General features: G+C 47.1%; 1 protein-coding gene across 12 annotated transcripts in view; it reads left to right on the forward strand.

Moving 5' to 3' along the window:
* The window catches only part of LOC6555371 (polypyrimidine tract-binding protein 1), a 156,801-nt gene that overhangs the window by 130,504 nt on the left and 5,814 nt on the right, over window positions 1-20,483 (forward strand). For 11 of the 12 annotated variants that reach the window (XM_026977694.1, XM_026977697.1, XM_026977689.1 and 8 more), the window contains 6 exons: window positions 2,156-2,421; window positions 10,099-10,425; window positions 10,500-10,785; window positions 11,238-11,431; window positions 12,015-12,048; window positions 18,758-18,850. In XM_026977694.1, the coding sequence (XP_026833495.1) occupies window positions 2,156-2,421; window positions 10,099-10,425; window positions 10,500-10,785; window positions 11,238-11,431; window positions 12,015-12,048; window positions 18,758-18,850 (1,200 nt within the window). The remainder of the gene's footprint in view (window positions 1-2,155; window positions 2,422-10,098; window positions 10,426-10,499; window positions 10,786-11,237; window positions 11,432-12,014; window positions 12,049-18,757; window positions 18,851-20,483) is intronic. The other variant, XR_003407711.1, reaches the window with a different exon arrangement.

Raw genomic sequence — 20,483 nt, forward strand, 5'->3', positions numbered from 1 at the left:
TTTCTCTTTTCACACCATCAGGCAGCCGTGTTGGCTGCGATTTGAAACAAATGTAGCTAAGGAGAACCGAAAGTGCAGAAAAATCGAATTGAGCTCTTGGCAGCGGAACGTGAAAAAATCCACAAATTCCGCCAGTTTTTCGCCCGTTCGCCGACAACATCATCATGCATGATAGATACCTTTACATATTTTTGCCGTAGCCTTTTTTGAGGCAACCAGCCGACGGCACTTGATTTGTTGTTTGTCTTGTGCAGAACATTTCCGGAGCGCGTCCATCGACACTTTTTATTTAGTTTTGATTCAGAGCAGCGCCCAGTCCTTTTCGATTTCGTCTGTTATTTATGGTGAGTTGTGGGGCAGTAGAGTGATGGAGCAGATATTATCGTTCTGCAGTTGCCCATCGATTTTTAATAAATTTTTGAGTTGCCGCTCGAAAGGCAGAACGCCAAACTATAACGACCGCACAGGTCCTGACCCGTCTGCATAATTTCGTTTCGGCTTCATTTCCGTTTCGAACTAATCAAAAAGTGTAATTTCCGATTAGTTGTATTCAACATTGACCGGCAGCAGGGCGAGTTTCCACAGTGCACTTCGAGCCTCGGCACTCGAGCCTCTCGGAGTGGCTTGACTTTTCCCTTTTGCAGGCACAAAGGTTCCTGGAAAGTGGGTTAGGGAAAAACCCGATTCAGCCTCCTTGGCTGCTTAGTGGCATTGTGAAATATATCAGAACATTGACCCCCATCGTCTGGGTTATGATTGAATGTGAGTGTGCGGCATTGGCAGGATAATGACCTTTTCACATTGAAAGCTATCGAAGAAAGTTCGCGATTGAAGCATCGATTTATCAAGATTCCCGAAACCCATTCCCCAAACGCTGAAGTAGATAAAATTTGATAATTTGACTTCAGGAACTGGAAGTGCGTTCGAAAACTTGTTTCAAAATAAAACATAATACCCAGTTAATACGATTGTCCTAGTGCTTGGTTGCACCTTAAATTCACTTAAATTCGGACACTCCGAAAACGGGAGATGGACTCTGTCCGGAACTCGAAACCACGTTTACCCGTGGACTATCTGTGACCATGTGTCGGCTTGTTTAGCAAACACCAGGGTGTTTGAAAATCGGATAAGGGCTTGGGGGGCGACTGCATTTCATTTGCATATGAACAGCAAAATGTGCTCTTGCAGGTGCGGCAAAAATAAAAAGCGCACAACCCAACACATTAACAGGTGTTGACTAAGCGCCAGCCAGATCCCAGCCCCCCGCCCCCCGCCCCCCGCCCTTCCTCCTGCAACTGCATAACGAGTGGCAAATTTGTTTGCCTTTGTTTTTAAAAAATTTAAGGCACTTCTGTGGCAATGCACACTCAGCGAAAAAGTGCCCCTGAAGATGAGTATAGCGAATAATTGGGGAGCCGCCCATTGACTTATCGTGGAATTACAACTCGTTGTAACCACATTACATTTTCAAGACGGTTTGCTTGACTGGGGGCCGTTCGAACAGGTAATATCTCGCAGTGCTGTTGCAGGGATATTCCCGAAATCTGGCTGCAAACGCTGCCAGGCCAAAGGCTCCTAAATCCCATTTGTGCTGCACCACTTGTGGGGGAGTGGCAATGGCGATGGGCGGCTCGCTTTATTTATGCAAAAATAACAAACAAGTAGCCGGCGAGGAGAGAAACTGCAAAAACGTCGACGAGCGCCTAAAAGCCTCAAACGCTGTCTGTGCGCCGGACATTGTCGCCGTGTTGCTGCTGGATTATTCACAGCCGTTGAAAGTGTGCAATGAATGAATTTATGGCGGTGCCCTTCCTGCTCCCCGCCGCTGGCTTAACTGTGCAAAGTGTATACAAATGTGGCGGCGCTTGGCCATGTTATCAACATTTTATTTGCACCGTTCCACTCTGCTCTAGCAACAAAGGCATCCAGCAAATAAAACCCGAAAACAAACAAATTAAGTGAAGCGCGGAAGCGGAAGTGCAGACAGCGCTGGCCATTAAGTGAACCGGAGGTGGCCCCCAAAAGAGACGGGCAGGTTGCAAAGTTGCAAAGTTGCAAGAGAGAGAGAGAGAGAGAGAGAGACCTAGGGATTGTCACCTGTTTAATATTTCAATCGGTTAAACAACGTTTGCTTATTTTACGCTTTTCCTTGCAGCCAAGGCCTCAAAAGTCATCCACTTGCGCAACATTCCGAACGAGTCCGGCGAGGCAGATGTGATTGCCCTGGGCATTCCGTTTGGACGTGTGACCAAAGTGCTGGTGCTCAAGGGCAAGAACCAGGCGTTCATCGAGATGGCCGACGAGATCTCCGCCACGTCGCTGGTGTCGTGCTACACAGTCAATCCGCCCCAGATGCGCGGCCGCATGGTCTACGTGCAGTTCTCCAACCATCGCGAGCTGAAGACGGACCAGAGTCACAATGTAAGTAAGGCCAAGAATGGCTACTGTTTTTAAGAATTGGTAACTATCGTTAGTGGAATAAGCTACCTTTTTTCGATCTAAACTTTCTCCCCCACCGTACTCATGTATTTAAGAACACAGAATTCTGTATAATGTGTTCATATTTTAGATGTAATATCGAACCAACTTCCCTAGATGCTCTAATATCAATACCAATATCTGCTGCTGGTTCCGGCAAACTTCCGGTTTTAAGTGTTATTAATGTGGCAATTAAGACTTAAGCCACAGAGAACAAATGAAGCAGCTACGATTTATATGCAAATGCGGGTCGGCCGGCGAACCTTCTGATTAATTACACTTTCTGGGCAACTTAAACCCCGTTCCTCAAGAGATTTGGCCATCATAAATGCACACACGCTCTGTGCGTCCTTTGGAAGCTTTGGAAGCTGGCCTGTATTTGTGGGTGCTCTAAACCAATTTCTAATTTTAATTTCGTAAGCCACAAAGTCACTGACAAAGTTTAAAAAGCTTTCAAATAAATACACATGGCCGCGCAGACATTGGCACACACACGTGTCTGACAAAAGCAGTAAAATGCATAGTTTTTGGGGTTTTGCGGACAGCCCACACGGAGGAATCCAGTGGGTGATGTGGGGTGAACATAAATACAAATGAAACCGCACGCATACCAAGGAGACAAACGAATCAGGAGGCCAGCCCGGGGATGCCAGCTGCTTAGTTCGGAGTCAAAAGCATATTTTGATTACTTAAATGGAAGTGGTGGGATGGAGTGGTGCGGTGTGGCAGGGGCAACCGCAGCGCAGTCGGAGCAGCAACAATCCGGCCAGGAGGAAACCCTTGCGAGGTTGTCACCTTTGCGGGGTGGCTTTGGTGCTGGTGAGCCCAAAAGCAAACTACTTAAAAAGAGATCGCAGCAGCAGCAGCAGCAGCAGCAGCAGCAACACAAACAACAACGAAAAAGGTTAAGAGGCTGCAGCAGCAGCAACACGAGGGCCGAAACAAGAAGCGTCCAATGGAGGGGGAGGGAGGGGCCTGTGACTTAGGTGACACAGCAGCAACAATGGCTGAAGCAACAGCAACAGCAACACCAACACAGCTAGACCAAACAATACAGTTACATTTCACTGATTACCTTTTGGCTGCGGCCCAACATCGTGGGTGTGTGTGTGTGCGTGCCCCTCTGTAGTTGTGTGTGCGTGGGCAGATTTCTCTTGTTAACTACTAATCCTGGTAAAAGGCCTTGTTGTTGGCCCGCAGACAACGTGAGACAAGTCAGACGAGTGGAAAAGTCAACGCCGCCGCTCTCTCTAGTGGAAAATCTCTTAAAATGCAGGAGTGTGTTTGTGCGAGTGGAAGAGGTTTAATCTTGTGTGCTGTTCGCTGCTGGCAACATATTTATACAATTTCTCATTCAGTTCTTCAGCTTTCTTTCTTGTGCCCGTGTCCATTGTGCGAATGTCTTGTCTTGGGTTTCCCTTCTCCCTTTTCCCTTCCACCTTTTGTGTCCTGTGTCTGGCGACCCACCTGAGCAGCATTCAGCTGATTGTTTGGCGTCCTGGCCCAGCTACTGTTGACTGTTCCTTTATTTCTGAGTTTTGCGTCATATTTCGCCGCCTGTCATTTGCTATTTGTGTTGCTGCTGTCGCAGCTTTTGCCGCTGCTGCTGCTGCTGGTGGCACTGCAATGTGGCAACCTGAAGATAAGATGCTTAGTGAATTGTTGTCGACGCCCCGCCCCGGCCGAGGCGCCACCTAAGGAATCATGTGAGCAGAAGCCGGCGACGTTGGCTGTCAAGTGCGGGACTTGTGCAATTGCATGAGAAGTCCTTTTTAATTCCCTCGTTAGTTGTACATTTCCGTAAATCTCAAATTTTCGTCAATTTCCTGTTGGCAAAGTTGCTTTAAACTGAAGAGTGGGGAGGGGAAATTCTATTTCATCTCCACCCAAGGAGAGACAAATCCATTGCATGGCCCTCGGGGATTTTAACCCCAGCAGAGGAGACGACACGCACCTGAAGGCAAAAGCTGCGACGACAGCAGCAACAGCAAATCAGCAATACAGGATTTCCAAATCATCTCCTCCGCCCGCACACGCATACACACTCAGACGCGGAGACATCCAGTCGCACACATGTGTGATTTCAACGGCTGAGTGATTGCATGGTATAGAAAATAAAACAAATAGGAGGGAAACCCAAGCAACAGAAATGAAAAATCCCGTAGCATACTTTGCAGCCATTCCACCCATACCAACTTTCCTCGCCCCTCTGACATTTATGTTGGCAATTTGGCAGTCAACCGGCAACGCTGCTGTTGCTGCTGCGTAACAGGATTCTAATATGTCATGTCGTTGGGATGTCCTTTCACCTTTGCCGCTCTCCTCCTTCGTCCTTCCCCCATCTTCTTTGGGGCTTTCTGTGACTATTTTTGTTGATATCTTACTCTAGCGTCTTAGCCTTTCCCCCTCTCCACCCGCGCTTCGGCGACCCTTGACTAAGATGCCAGAAATGAAGATAAATGCACTGGTAAGTTCACGCGGTTACGACCGCAACGAGCTGCCCACGGAAACCAAAGAGCCACTCAGCCACTCAGCCACTCAGCCACTCAGCCACCCAGCCACCCAGCAACTCGGATACATGGCAATCCAAGGACCCAACCCCAGAGGTCCGCAACTGGCATTGTTTAGTGGGTTTCAAATTTGACATGTGATTGTTTTGTGTGTGACTGTGAGGGCGCATCTGTTGCCTCTGTGGGCCAGTTTTGTTTTCCGTAATTTTGATAAATTAATTTTTGAGCCTGGCCTCCTTTACGGCCAAAAAGGGTTGACAGCCACTCGGGGAAATGGGGCCAGCCCACGTCTGCCTCACCATGAATTAGATTGAAATATAATTTCGCCACAAAAGGCAGCCAATCCCAATCCCCAATCCCCAGCCTAATCTCCAGTGTAACATTTGCGAGCCCATTCCGGCTTCATTAGATGCGCCCCATTGATAAATCGTTGCATGCACAGTAAAGATGCTTCCATGCTTTCCACATCGCCTGAGCTGCGCCAGGAGTCGCGCGTTCAAGTGCGAACGCAAATTTGTGTAATCATCATAATTGCCACTCGCCGCCAATACACCAAAGCAGCCCAACGGGAGAACGACAATGGTGGCGAGGCAAGTGCCGGTCCACGCAGCCGATTGGTGCAGGCTGCACCAGCCAAACAACTTGCAACACTCCCAAAAAAATCGGATTAAAGGATTTTGGAACTAAGGGCGCATATTGTGTGAGGCCAACGTAAATGTTATATCGAACACTGAAAATGGTGCGAATGATCATATTAAATAATAGCACGGCTTCAAATAAAAGTGGGACCCTATGCATTAGAGTCCCTTTTACTTTTCGAGATGCACTTTCTCTCAGTGCTCATGCAAACGCTCGCTTTTTCAAGCGCTGGTTGTTTGTGTGTGTGGCAGGTGCTCGTTTTCCCTCCAGTGATAAGGTTACCTTGTAATTAAATTAAATTGCCGACTACAGAGAGCAACGCATTTTACGGACGCCTCCCGCCAACCAAACAATGGCGATTCAGCCATGCAGCCATTCAGCCAAGAAAAACACAAAAGGAGGCAAGTGACGGACAGCAATTGTCAATTAATGGCACACACGTGGAAATTAGGCGGGAACACGAAGTGGGATTAATTTACACAGCGTTTGACACCTGAAGGCGGGGGGAGGTTCGGGCGGGGGACTGGGCAAGTGGCACAGAACTAAGACAAATGTCAAGCGATTAAGCCACAAAAGGATCAAACTGATTAGCAAAGTCCTATTCGTGATGTCTAAGCCCGCATCCCTATAAATATCGGGCCAACATTTGATTTGGTGTTAATAATATGAGCAGGGCTCAGCGACACAGACCTCAATGTGTTATTTAATTTGCGCCTCTAGCTGACAGCTTGTCAATATTACGGGGTTCGAATGGCGGAAAAGCGGGAAAACCGGCTTATGGAGCCTTTTCTTTCAGCACGGTATTTGTCCAACTCTCAGGCAGGAGCAGTAAAGGATTTTGCCAGGCAAATAACTTCACATATGCGGCGCTATCCGCTGTGTGCTATCTGCTCCATGTTTGTTTTTCTATGCGCTGCCTGACTTGTGTTTTTCTTTGCTGTTTTCCCATTTTATTTCCACGTTTACTTTACCGCCCCCCGACCGCCCGCTCTCTCCTCTTCGTCGCCATCGCCATCGCCGTCGCCGTCGAAACAAAAGTAAGCTAATCTTATTGTTTTCACAACAGCGCTGAAGAGCAAGACCATCGCGATTGTGGCTGTGCCTCCTGCTCCTGATCCTTTGAGTTATGCGGATGCGAATGTTTGCTTATACTTGTGCAATGCTAAAGCTTTTTGCCATTTTGATTGGCGACGTGTTGAAGATGGATTTAAATTACATTGTTTCGGGGTACATGCGATCCGAGAGGAGTTTGGGACCGAGAGCGGCAGGATAACAACTGCGGAACTGTCGACAACCCGGAGAACCCAAAAAACTGACTGTCGACAAATGACAACTTACGTATGCACTGACTTTTCCAGCGGCTCTGTCAATATTATCATTGTATTGATTAGTTTTACTTCACGACTGCCCGTAAGTGGATCTGGATCCCCTTCTCCCTACTTTGTTTTTGCAGGCGTATTTACTTGGGCTTTTTGGGCAGCGGATTTTGCTACTTTGCGTAGTTGGTATTTATTTAAGCCGTTCGGTTTTATAGTCCCATTTGCGCAGTGTTTTCCTCGAAGGCTTTTAACACACTTGCCGCGGTTGCTATTTTTGTTTGCCCTTTGCATAAAAAGACAAATATGGTATGGTGGCAGTGATACCGCTGCTCCGCTCGTTGCCAGACTCTGGGCAACTTCTTCCCTTTGGCTTGACCGTAAAAACCACCCAGCAGATAAACGACTCGCAGCAAAGTAATACATAATCCCGAGCTCAGCCTTAAAACTTACCTTCACAAGTTCATAACTTGTAGTCGTAGTTGCAGTTGCCGAAAAAAGTTTCCCCACTCCAGCTCAAAAGCGCCGAAACGGCAGCTCCTTTTGACCAGTCGAAAGGGGATCGGCGGTAGGGAGGCACGGAGGCACGGAGGTGCGGAGGTGCGGAGGAGATTGTGGCCAAGCATCTGTAACTGCTTTACTTTCTAACTTGGCCCGAACACTTAAGCTCCCGCTTCAGCCGGCTCTTCAAAGGGGGAATACGGCTCCTGACTCCTGAGTCCTCCTCCTGCTCGAAGGAGCTGCCATGCAGTTTAAAGTGTGCCTGTCAGGGAGAAGGGTGCGTAATGGGTGAGGGTGCCAGCAGGGAGAAGCAGCAGAGGTACTCAGTGTGACATTGCAATGAAAATAAACTTGCAGCCGCAGGAAAGAGGGAGAAGCGCACGAAAGCGCTATGAAACAAAAATATTTATGCAAAACCTTAAGTGAAAGCAACGTCAATATTTTTTGGCGCCTTCAGAGCTGCGGTTTGTGCCCAGAGCTTTTGCCTTTTGTGAGCCTTTTTCCGGGTTTATTTCTTATGCAAAAACCGCATCAAAATCATAAAACAATTGCCAAGTTCTTTTCAGCTAGTTGAATATTGCAAAAGTTTGCTAAGAACTCTTTTAGCGAGCTGCAAAGTATCAGATTTTCCGAACAGTTTTTGCTTGTGCCATGTGGAGCCTTGTCTTAACGCACTACAGTTCGCAAGAAACCACAAATGTCCATAAGCTCCGATGAGAAGTCTGGGTTAAAGTTTCCCCATTACGGTTTCCCAGTCGCAAGCGTTAAATGGCGAGGAGCGGGGACACGTGTGTCTTTTGTCCAGATTTTCCCACTGACAGGAATCGATCGATAAATGTGCTTATCAGCAAGTAGTCGACACATTTCGCTTATCAAAGCGTTTTGGCTTATCGAATGTGGCGTTATGCAGGAGGGGAGCAAAGAAGCAGCCCGCCCATCGATATTAAATTATAACAATGTGGTGAGTGGTTTCCTGTGATGGGCGGAGTGGGTGCTTGCATATCTAATCAGCCCACAACAACAGCTTGGAAAGGGGTACGCACAATTGACTCATTAACAGGCAAAACCGCGACAAGCAAAGTCCAATACAAACACAGCCGCACACACATGACGATTTGTTATGTTTAATGATGTTGCTGCTTGTGGTGCCTAAACTTTCCCCTTGCCCTATGTCCTGCAGGATAATTGGAATGGCTTAGCCTAATATGCGTGCAAGTGCTCCCAAAATTTGGTTTGGCTTGGAGCTGCCGCATGTTAAATGCCTGTTATTGAAGATCCTGAATACACTCGGCGAAAAACACAATTACCCTCTTAGAAGTTAGTAGCTCTTGGTGAAAACTCGTGCTCAATAATCAAAGTGCATAAACGCCTGCCGATTGCCACTTGGCAGATAGTTACTGCTAATCGACTTTGCTGTTTATACAAGCCCTACTGAGATGAGTAATAGATGGGCAAACGCTTCCCAACAATTACATTACAATTTTTACACAATCAACGTCATCGTCATCATAATAATCAGGCAAAGTGGAGTATCAAATTACTGGCAGCGGAAAGGAAAGCAGGAAAGGAAAGGAAACCCAGCAACAGCCACTGATGGCATCCCTCAGGCATCTAAAGCCAGCATGGCAATCGAAGATGAAGCCGCCGCATCATCATGGGCACTCATGCCACTAGGAACACCCCACAGCCCACATACGTTCCGTCTAGCCACGCAGCTCGGCACTCGGCACTCGGCAATTCTAATCAATTTTTATTATTTTTACAAACTTTGGCTTCGAGGAGAGGGTCTAAGGCGAAGCTCACGTCGCCGGGCTTTTGTTTCCAATGGGTGGAAATTTATCTAGGCGAAGGCAGAAACAAATAGCACGCCTGGGCTATGAGGACTGCCGTGAATTCCTTCCATTCGATTCCCCTTGTCTTCCTGTTGCTGGCAAACGCACAAAAACGCGTCGCAAATGGACAGGATAAGAGGAAGTCGGTGGCAGGTGGATTGGTGGGCGGTGGGCGGTCGAATGTGTTTACGTTATGATTTTCGAAATCAAAATTCAGCACGAATAGGAATAAATTCACTTCCGAATGTCATTAAATTGTTTTCCGATAGAACGTGTATATTTCACGCAAGAAGTTTTGTTGCCTGCCATGAACCGTTTTTGGCATCCGCCCAGCATCCTCGTCACCGACAGACGCCTCCGCCCTCCATCTCCCGGGTTTCTTTTATTATTACGATACTTGATATTATTGATTTTGATTGAGATTTATGTTGGCGAGGATGATTTCTGAGGAGCTGGGGATGTCGCTGCCGTGCAAACGTTTAGCATATTGTGCACTACAAAAAATACGTATGTCTTTTGCTTGTTATGAAAGGTTTAATGTGAGAGTAATAATGACTTTTCAATGGAAAAAATGTATCCTACACCTAATCTATCTAAAATAGTAAGTTTAAGATTTATTTATGAATCCACACATTATTCCGTCAAGTGCACGGTGCTCTAGCCCTAAAAAACTTGGCAAAATGCATAAATTTTGTGCACTGCCAGTTGCTTTGATTAATGGGCAAAAGTTTTCGCCTTTAACTAGTAAAAGTTTCCTTCGCGATTCCCGCCTGTAAATTGACTCAACAACTTTACCATGTTCCCTCCGCTCCCTGTTTCCAGAACTCGATCGTCCCGAGCGACTACCGCATCCAGTCCCCGGCGGGCGGATCGCCTCTGCCCCTCTGCGCCGCCGCCAACGCGTCCAGCAACAATGCCAACAGCTCCGGCGACAGCAACAGCAGCGCCGTGGGAATCTTGCAGAACAACACAAGCGCCGTAAGTGCGGCCGGCAACAACACGAACTCCGCCGGGGGACCTAATACCGTGCTCCGTGTGATTGTCGAGTCCTTGATGTACCCCGTCTCGCTGGACATTCTGCACCAGATCTTCCAGCGCTACGGCAAGGTGCTGAAGATTGTCACCTTCACAAAGAACAATTCATTCCAGGTGAGTCGAGGGGTCCGTCCTCTGTTCATCCTCAAAACCACACACTTGATGGCTAACAAACCTTTCCGCCCTAGGCCCTCATCCAATACCCGGACGCCAACTCCGCCCAGCACGCCAAGTCGCTCCTGGACGGGCAGAACATATACAACGGCTGCTGCACGCTGCGCATTGATAACAGCAAGCTGACGGCGCTGAATGTTAAGTACAACAACGACAAGTCGCGCGACTTCACGAACCCCGCGCTGCCCCCTGGTGAGCCGGGGGTGGATCTCATGCCCACCGCCGGCGGACTGATGAACACCAATGATCTGCTTCTGATCGCCGCCCGGCAGCGACCTTCTCTCACAGGTGATAAAATAGGTAACACGAACGGAACATTTTCCCAGTTTTTCCTTTGTTTTCTCTTAGCTTCAAGTTGCTGACCACTCAATCGCCTAACTTGTCCGCCGGACATTTTTTGATTTTCACGAGAGATTTTCCGAAACAATATTTCATTTGAGCCTTTTTTGCCATTTAAAGTGATACGGCTATTCTGTGTGTTTTTATCCCAGTAATTTGATTACAACGTGCATTTTTGGCCAAGTTATTTCCACCTCTTAAATATCTAAAAATCCAAATTGAATTGAAAGAGGCTTGGCCTAATCAAATTTCTTTTCGACATTACTGAAAATAATCATTTTTGATAAGCCTCGTCTCTCATTGCGTTTTGCCTTTACACCTGCTATCGATTCACACAAAGCTTAAGTGGCATGCAACTAGTCTCAAACTGCCAGCCTTGGTCGATTGCTAACTCCTGTTCGATTCTCTTTCAGTCAACGGCCTGGGCGCCCCTGGAGTCCTGCCGCCCTTCGCCTTGGGCCTGGGCACTCCACTGACCGGCGGCTACAGCAACGCCCTGCCCAATCTAGCCGCCTTCTCGCTGGCCAACAGCGGCGCCCTGCAGACGGCCGCTCCTGCAATGCGAGGTTACTCGAATGTCCTGCTCGTCTCGAATTTAAATGAGGAGGTAAGTGCGAGCCTGTGGAGGGAAGCGAAGTTACAAGTCCTGGTTGGATACTCAGTTTGTTGGGATAAGCAACCCGAGTCCGAACTCTGTCCGCGCCATCGCAATAATGTGGTATATGTGGTATATTGGGGAGTGATTGGAGCGGCAAGGAATAAGATCATTCACGTTTCATGTAAAAAAGAATTAGTTTCATTTAGTATGCGCCCATTGCTCCACATAAGCTCCCAATTTACTAAACCAATAGTAAGAGACGCTTTCACTTTTCACCTCCCACGGAAATGTACTCATATTTTTACAATTACGCATTCTACCCGTATAAGATACTTAATACATTGTAAAGTAAATGTTGACAAGCCTGGGACCTGAGAAGATCCCCCTTTCCCTCTCCCTTCCCCCACCTGTCTATCTCTTTCTCTGTGTCCCAGCCTGAAACTGAAACATAATCTACAGAACCATCAGCTCTATTATTTAATTTGTGTTTCCTATGTAACGTATACTTTGTTCCTTTTATTATTTGTTGTAATTCATCTGAAACGAAACTCTCGCTAACTGACGACAAACTCTATTCTCTTTTTCTCTGTAGATGGTCACGCCTGATGCTCTCTTTACCCTTTTTGGTACGTCTGCACAAACGATTACTCTATTAATTGCCAGCTCTTTCAACTTTATTTGTTTGTTGTCCGGGCGAAGCTAGAGGATGCCTCTTAGTGGGAGAGAGGCAGTACTGCACTCTTGTGAACTCTCTTCCTTTGCTGTCGACCTCTGTCTCTTCTCAATCTGACTCTCTTTCGATCTCTTCCCTGAAATAAGCGAGTGCCTATTGTCTGTCTAGCTTTGCCCGGCTACAACGTGTCCCACATAAATTTACACTCCCTAAACAATTTATAAGTAGTTCACTTGATTATTCATTGAATTTACACTGTACGAATCGAGCCAAGCCAACGCTTTATCCTTTACTTATGTAGCTGCTCTCTGTGTTCTCTTTTATGCTTGCTTCCGCTTGGCATTTACGCCATTTACGTGCAATCAGCAAAAGTGCCATGTATTATTTACACCACGGTATGGGATGAGGAGGGGGTGCGGTGGGTTAACAAAGCAATAGCTGACAAAAATGCGGCACTACCTGTTTAAAATGTGGGAAAAGCCTTCCAAAGGCTCGGCGGTTGAAATTCGGTGCTTTGGGTATGCAACGCGCATCTGGCAGTTTGCACATGAAATGCATTCGCCACGCGGGAGATGGAGCAGAATTATGAACTGAATCACGCAAGCTCCTGGAACACTCCATTGCTAGATCAATCCGATATTATTCCCGGGATGGGCAAAGGACATGCCCTGCAAGAAGTGCAAATAAATTCAGAGCAGCCCGATCACGCTATAAAACCCATTTAGATGGAGAAATGGTTTTCCATGTGGCAGTGGCAGTATTTATTGTATTGCGAAATGGAATAAACCTACTAAAGCCGGCAACAAATGGCTTTCTAATAGCTTTTTGCCCCGAGCAGCGGGGACAAATCCATCAGGAAGCTTGAAGCAGGAGTGGAAAATGTTCCTTTGGTATCCAGTCTTGTCCTTCTGCCTTCTGCCATTTATCCTGTCATAAGTTCTGCTTACAAATTGTAAAACAATGAAAATGAGAATACACTCGACGTCCTGCAAGCCCCACGTACATATATTAAAAACAGAGCAGCAACTGGCAACAAGTGAAACCGCACTCAGGCGGCAGCGGTGGTGCATTGGCAACACCACTACGTGTGCATCCTGTTGCTCCTCCGTTGTCTTCGTGTGCGTTGGTGCGTTGGAGCGTCCGTGTGTGTGTGTGTGTGTGTGTGTGTGTGTGAAATTACATGAATTAAGTGTGCTCGTTGTTGGCTTCCATTGTTGGGCACGGGACCCGGGGTCAGAGGGTCCTCCGAGCTGAGAACTGAAATGCATGCACAAAACACATGCTTTAACATGTGCTCATCCTTCCGCACACACAGACAAGCACACATGAACTCCAGCACCCACCAACACACACGCAGCACAAAAGTTTGAGTGCGGAAGTGCATAGCTATAAAAATGTCCATTTATTTAGTTATCATTGCGCTTGTTGCTGTCGCCCATTGCTGCTTTTGCTTTTTGCCTTTCCTTGGGTTGTATGCACACGGAGAAAAACGAGGCTTGTCCCAGGAACATTGGAAGCTCAGCTTTTTATAATTATAGATTAGACACCCCCGAAAAGGGGCTATCAATACACATTAAAACTGGACTAAAATGCTCCAAACTAATTTTAGGCAGATTCAATTTAAAATATGTAAAAGCCATTCAGCATGGTATTTAAATGGATGTGCTAGAAGCGCCATCGGACTGAGAATTGGCTATTTTTCCACTGTGCGTGTGTGTGGTTTTTACCTAACGCTTTCCCAGTATTTATATATACTTTTTGTACTACACACAGCCATGATCATTGTGCAGTTTTTGCTGGCTCTTACAATTGAAATAAAATTTACTTGTGACTTTTTGTAGCTCGTTGGTTCGGTTAGCCAGTCGGTTGGTTGGCTTCTCGAATGGAAAAGGGGATTGTCTCCAGTCTCCTTGCTGGATTTTCGTCGTCTGTCGTCTGTTTGCCAAATGAATTTAACTAACTTTGTAAAGTTAATGGGGTTTGCTGTTTGAATTGCTCTCCCGACTTCCCCAGCTCCGTGTGTGTGTTTTATTATTTTATGGGATTCCCAGTTGACTTTTCACTTGCGCTGCATTTCTCCATCTGGCTTGCCCCATTATGTACTTGATTTAATTACCAAAACACATCGATTGAGCAAGTTTTTGTCCGGTGCTGCAAGCATTCTGCCAAGTGTGGCGCATAATTGCAGCATAATGGATTTTGTTGCCACAACACGGCAACAACACGGCTCCCTTCTCCTCCGCTTTCCCAACGCAGATTTCCCAATCTCTGGTGATTTTTTTGCCCCAATGTGCTGGCATGGTATGTGTGTTCAACAACCAGAGCCTGGGTTTCTACCCTTTGTCTCTGGTGACACAAAACGTTTGTTTGCGGCCACACACACAGGCTTCCATTTGTTTGCATGCAAATGCATTTAATTTGAGTTTAAATACCCAAATATAAACTTCTGCCAAACAAACGCAACCACATGGAGAATGGCCGGCAACAATGAGTTAAGCCGCTTGCTTGCCCGGAACTTCACCCTTGTGTGCTGTGCCTTTGATTTATATTTACAAATTGCATCCATTCTGTCAGCAGTTCGGGGCTTATCGCTCAAAGTAAACAGAAATGTTTCCAAACGTATTAATTGCTTAAAAATTGTTTCTGTGCTGTCGTGCCGTGTTCTTGTTGCCGGATTTGTGCAGCGCAAACCACAGAGCACCGCAGAGCACCACAGGGCAACTTTGGGCCACTGAGCCGGGAAAATCCGATCAGCAGACCGCTTAGCAGACTCCTGCTGCATCTGGAGCTACACTTGCTGCTCCTCCTCCTCCTTTCCAGCCCTCTACTCCTGCGCCAGTTGCCAGTTGCCAGTTGCCACTTGGCAGTTGCCTGCACTGCTAATAAAGCTTAGATTGCTGATTAAACGCTTCGAAGGGCTCAGCTTAGAGCGAAGTGGAAAAGTTGGATACCAATACGCCCTGTTGCACAGCCGAGATGGAGAGATGTCGATAAGTCGAACGTTAAGCGTATTATTATTGGGGTGCCAATAGATGTAGATAAACTCGACGGCTTCCCGAGGAGCCGAGCAAGCAGCCAGCGTGTAATTGACGGCCGGAGTCTCGACGGGCAATCAACCGAATGGCAGGCTAAAATTTTATGTAATAACCTTTGAATTTCCAAGTAGCTCTAAGCAGACAGCCGACAGACAGGAGCACCACCAATGACACTTAAAAGAGCTCCTAGGAGGTGCTCCTCAAACAAGTGCACAAAAAACAACCTCGCGTAATATTGGGTTTCTTTAAACCTGTTTATCAAATTTATAAAAAATCAAATTATTTCACAGTCACAGTATGTATGTCTTATTGCTTCGGATATTGCACAAATCCAGCAGCCACGATCACCCGCTTTTTGATCAGTGTAGTAGACTGGCAAGCGAGTAGGAAGCGTCAACCGGCAAATGGCAAACGTTTGCTTTTGTTATGTTAATAGCAACACCCAAGGACACGTAGCAGCGATTTCCACATGAGGAGGGCAAAGACGCTGCGGGCCACTTTTGGCTGGTGAATTTGGCACTTCAAAAGGTTAGGAAGGAGGCGGGGCCGAGGGCAGGATGGGTATGCGGTTCGCAGCTTGCGTTCACCTGAAGCTGAAGCTGAAGCTGAAGCTGTTTGCATGCCAAATAATAAAAGCGGGAACGAAGAACGCACTTTAAGCGCGGGGATTAATCTAGCCGAAAACAGCAACAAGCGGCGTAGCAAAAAGGCCAAAGGACCGGAAAAGTTGGCCAGAACCCTTTTAGGTGTCAGCCAGTTGGACATTTTATTAGTTTTGACAGCGCTTTGTTAGCCCTGCCTGCGACTAGGCGAAGACCCAATTGAAAGGTCCCAGAGGCTCTCTGGGGCATGCTCTTTAGACACTTGACACATTCCGCTTAGGCTGTCAAGCATTCAATTTCGTCCTGTGCCCCAGTCCTGTGCTCGAACGGAAACCAGCCGGCTGGACCGACAAGCCAGCAGCCCATATCATTCGATTGCCCACTTTTGGGGGCTGGGGAGGCAACTTAGTTGCCTTTGCATAACAATAAAAGGAACTTAATCAGTCTGCAAATCGTCTGGGAAAGAAGGCCGACAGCCCGACAGCCCGACACTCGCACATATGCCGTGTAATCCGCTTATGTAATTGTAATAGCGCGATAAAAATTTATATCATTGCCGAAAATATTGTCGAAACGTGTTTAATTGATTTTTTATGCGTTTAGCGATCCAGCGTATTGCGTGATATTCCTACCAATGCGCGAAATAATTTCATAAAATTTTATGCGCTACATGTTGTGGCAGAAATGCAATTTGATAAAGTGCCCGAAACAGGAAAAATTAAATCCGATGTGCAAATAATTTCAATGAATCGCAACAAATCGCTTTAGCAGCTAAACGCAGAATGACAGGCGTTCGGGGCAATGTGATTAAATGGAAGCTATCGATTTGAATTCGAATTTCCGTTTAGCTTTTGACACCGGCATAATTGAGATGTAAAGGAAGGGAAATTCGAGGGCGGGCCGTTTCAACTTTATAGACCCAGGCCAACATGCCACCGGCATCCGCATAATTCTTCATCTAGAATATGCTCAAACACGCGACTAATGGGCCGCCGGGGAATCGGCTTCGCTGTCTGCATACGTTAGTGTCGCGAAACCAAAAAAACGAAACTTTTGGAGAAACATTCAGACGATAATAAATTATTATCAAGTCTGTCTGCTGGACGCGGCTGGGAATACGAATACGAATGCGAATGCGAGTACGAATACGAATACGAATAAAGATTGTGGCTACCGGGCACACTTTGCACGGCAAACGGCAGCTGTTGCTCATACGCCCCGTTGCACGCCGAGTTATGCTGGCGACTGGAGAGGAGCCGCATGCCTGGCATTCAATATGCTCCACTGCCAAACCTGCAGATGTGGATGTTGCTGGCGACGTCTGCTGCTGCTGCTCTGGCCTCGCCTGCAATTGTTACCCCGGATTCCCGGAAAAACGAAACGATATTGCTCGGTGTTTGGCATAAGTCAAGTCCGCCTAACTGGGATAACTGGGAACTAAGGCAGTCAGTCAGTCAGGCAGCCAGTCGTCTGTATAAAATGGATTTACTGCCAACTGTTGAACTGTGTTCTCTGTCCTGCGAACCCTCCCTGTGCCCCACTATTTACTACCTGCATTTCCATTGCTAGTTTTGTAACTTGTTAGCGCAGCGCTCGCTTGGCTACGCTTCGAGTAGCTGGCATGGCCCCACTTATATAGCCGGCATGGCTTCCCAAGTTCTGGCACTTGGAGAAAATCCATCAGGTTCCTTAACTTTTCCATTTTCAGATATTTAAATTGGGAAAGAAGTTACTTAAACAAGCAAGTCTTGCATTACATGGAATGCTTCCTAGCACTAGCCTTAAATGAAAATGTGGTTTTGATGAATGTATAGGAGAAGGACATACAAGACATTGAGTACTGTACTAAAATTGGTCGAAGTGTAATGCCCCTTCTGTGCAGGTGTGTGTGGCTGGAAGAAGTTGAAAATTTACTTTCCGCATTATTCGATTTGTTGTCTTGGGCAGGGCTGCACTTTACATTGTTTGCTTTGGGGTCGGTTTTGCCATTGCCATTGGCATTGCCATTGCCATAGCCATTGCCCTTTGGCCACCAAGTCGACCGGCAACTATTTTTTATGCTTGATGGCAATTTGCGCCCCGCTTCGAATTTGCGCTGATTGGCTGCACATGGGATGAAGCCCGGGAAGGGAAGGGTCACCCAATAGACCGACTCTTGGCCAGCTGTCAAAGCAAAGACACCGCCAGAGCAGCTTCCTTAAAGTCAGCTTCCAGTCTTAATGCAGTTCTACAGCTAGCTCTCAGCTCAGCCCACCTTATATTGCATAGTTTGTGGCGTAAGTAAAGCCATAAAATACAATTCAATAACGCGACCGGTGCCGCCGAATTGTTGCACACCAGCTCACCAGCTCACCAGCTCACCTGTCTGACGGCTGTAAAATCCGTGGCCTTAAAACGAAATGCGGCAAGGAAGCCAAGCCAGCTGGGCCAACGAACGAGCTGCAGCCAGCAGACGCAGTTCGAATTGAAGCTCGTAAAAAATAGCACGGAAAACTTATTGAGCCAGTTATGAGTTTCGTACATGATACTAACGGCGTGGCCCGCGGCAATAATGCGAGTGCTTGGGTCGTAGGCAAGGAAAGCAAGGTGGAAAATACCTAAATGATAGTGCCCAAGATATCTGGCGTACATGTTATGGCTTTTTGGTGGGGTGTAAAACTTTTCCGCGGGCGCCATAAGCCGCTTGGAGCTGTCCAAAAATGCAGGGAGCAGTCTTTGGACGCTTCTGAATGCTGAAGGCAAATAAGGTTTCCAAAACCCAATGTACTTCTAGAAGCACCGAGCTAATTGCTCAACTGCAAGTTCTAGGATCTGTAGAATGTAGAATTGTTGCGTTTTTCAAGTGTACATTTTACCATTTTACACAAGAGAAAGTTTCCCGGAGCAGCAGCTACAAAGTGCTTTAGTTTCTGTTGGCCCGCTCAGCATTCGTGCGGCGGCACTCGAATTACTCTACTGGCCGACGGTCATGTACCCAGTATTCTCCGAACACTTACTCATAATCCCCAACTGCTCCCATCCGCAGGTGTATACGGCGATGTGCAACGTGTAAAGATTCTGTACAACAAGAAGGACTCGGCACTCATACAAATGGCGGAGCCCCAGCAAGCTTATTTGGGTAAGTCAAGCAGACGCACTGCACCTCACTAACCCACGAATATACCCACCAACTACTGCATGCCACACGGCAACACAACGAAACGGGAGTAATGAAAAATCTGAGTCTCGATCCATCCGTAAGCTGGGGGCCGGGGCGGAAAAAGAGCAACTGCAATTTGCAGCTTGTTTAAAATGAAAATTCCGGCAACATGAAATTCCAAACGGCGCATTCCTTTGGCAACCGTAACCATTGCTGCTGTTGGTGATGCTGTTGGTGTTGGTGTTGGTGTTGGTTGTGCAGCTGCAAATGCAGCAAACAAAATGTATTAATAATAAAAATTGTTAAAGCGAAAGAGACGGCAAGAGGGCCAAAAGCGAGGGATGGCTCGCATAAATGGAATTTTATAAGCGCTTTATTACCAGCCCGCCTGGGCAGCAGCAACACCTGGTCAAGACCCACTCCTTCCCCGCCGTCCAGGCAACAAAGGCTCCTCCTGCTCCTGCTCCTCCTCCTCCTCCTGCTCCTGCTCCTGCTCCCCTGCGCGGCGGGACATGCCAATCATTTTATTGCATTTATTTGTGTGCACTTTGCCATTGTCAGGCTGCCCGCCATGCCGCTGGCCAAGGACGCCCCCCTCGGCTCCCAATCCAATCCCATCCAATCCGACCCCCTGCACGCATTAAACGAAATGAAAATTGTCGCGCATTGCGACGCGTTAAGAGCGACCAACCGACGTGCCAAATTCCACTTTATTACAAAAACAGGAAGCAGGAGCGGCGGCAGTGGCAAGGCGATCGAAGCGTTGACAGCGCTGACAGCGACACCTTTTTCAATTTCGATTTGGTTTTATTCCATTTAACACGCCAACTATCCGCTCCACGTCCACCGCCCTGCTCCTCCAGTTAGCATTCATTGTTCCCACTCAGCGGTGCGTCCGCCGCCGCCTTTCATTTGAGTTATTTATTCATTGGAAAAATAACTCAAAAGCTGTCAAAGTGCTGCGGCCCTGTAGGGAGGCGCTTAATTGAAAACAACAACGGCGCGAAGTCCTTTCCTTTGAGCTTTTAGCAAAATGCAGTCTACCGCATCCTGCGAGTATATGCAAATTTATCAGCTTCTTTAGCCTCGCTCTAAAGCCCTTGTGAGTGGGCTCAGATTGAACTTCATGTGCTTGCTATTGCAAGATCAGCTTTGCTTGCCATCTCTTTATTAAGGTTATTAAGGTTGCAAGGCCACTCGCACGCACTTTCTGCATAAGAAGCATATTTTATTAGCTACTTACGTGAAAATGAAAACCAGGTTGCATGTCATCAGGGCTTTAATCGCTCGAACATGTAATTTATCAATTATATTTTCCGTCACGATTCCATGTCGTTGGCACAAGCAGCGACTGCTGCTGCTGTTAATAACGTTTAAATAAATTTAATCTGTTCAATAAATGCAAAGTGCGATCGCTGCGGAAATTGCCAGCAAATTGCGCGCCTGAAAAAGCGTAAGCTACTGCATAATAAATGCCATCAACTGTTTATTGATTTAAATAAAAAGAAAATAAGTGCTTGCCAGCCCAGCACACACACAGGTGCACAAACACACAATCTCCCCAGGGTATCCGCGAACCCGCAGACCAAATATCCGCAGCTGCACCCGCACA

Source organism: Drosophila erecta, unplaced genomic scaffold (assembly GCF_003286155.1).
Source record: "Drosophila erecta strain 14021-0224.00,06,07 unplaced genomic scaffold, DereRS2 tig00000000-arrow-pilon, whole genome shotgun sequence".
NCBI classification, from domain to species: domain Eukaryota; kingdom Metazoa; phylum Arthropoda; class Insecta; order Diptera; family Drosophilidae; genus Drosophila; species Drosophila erecta.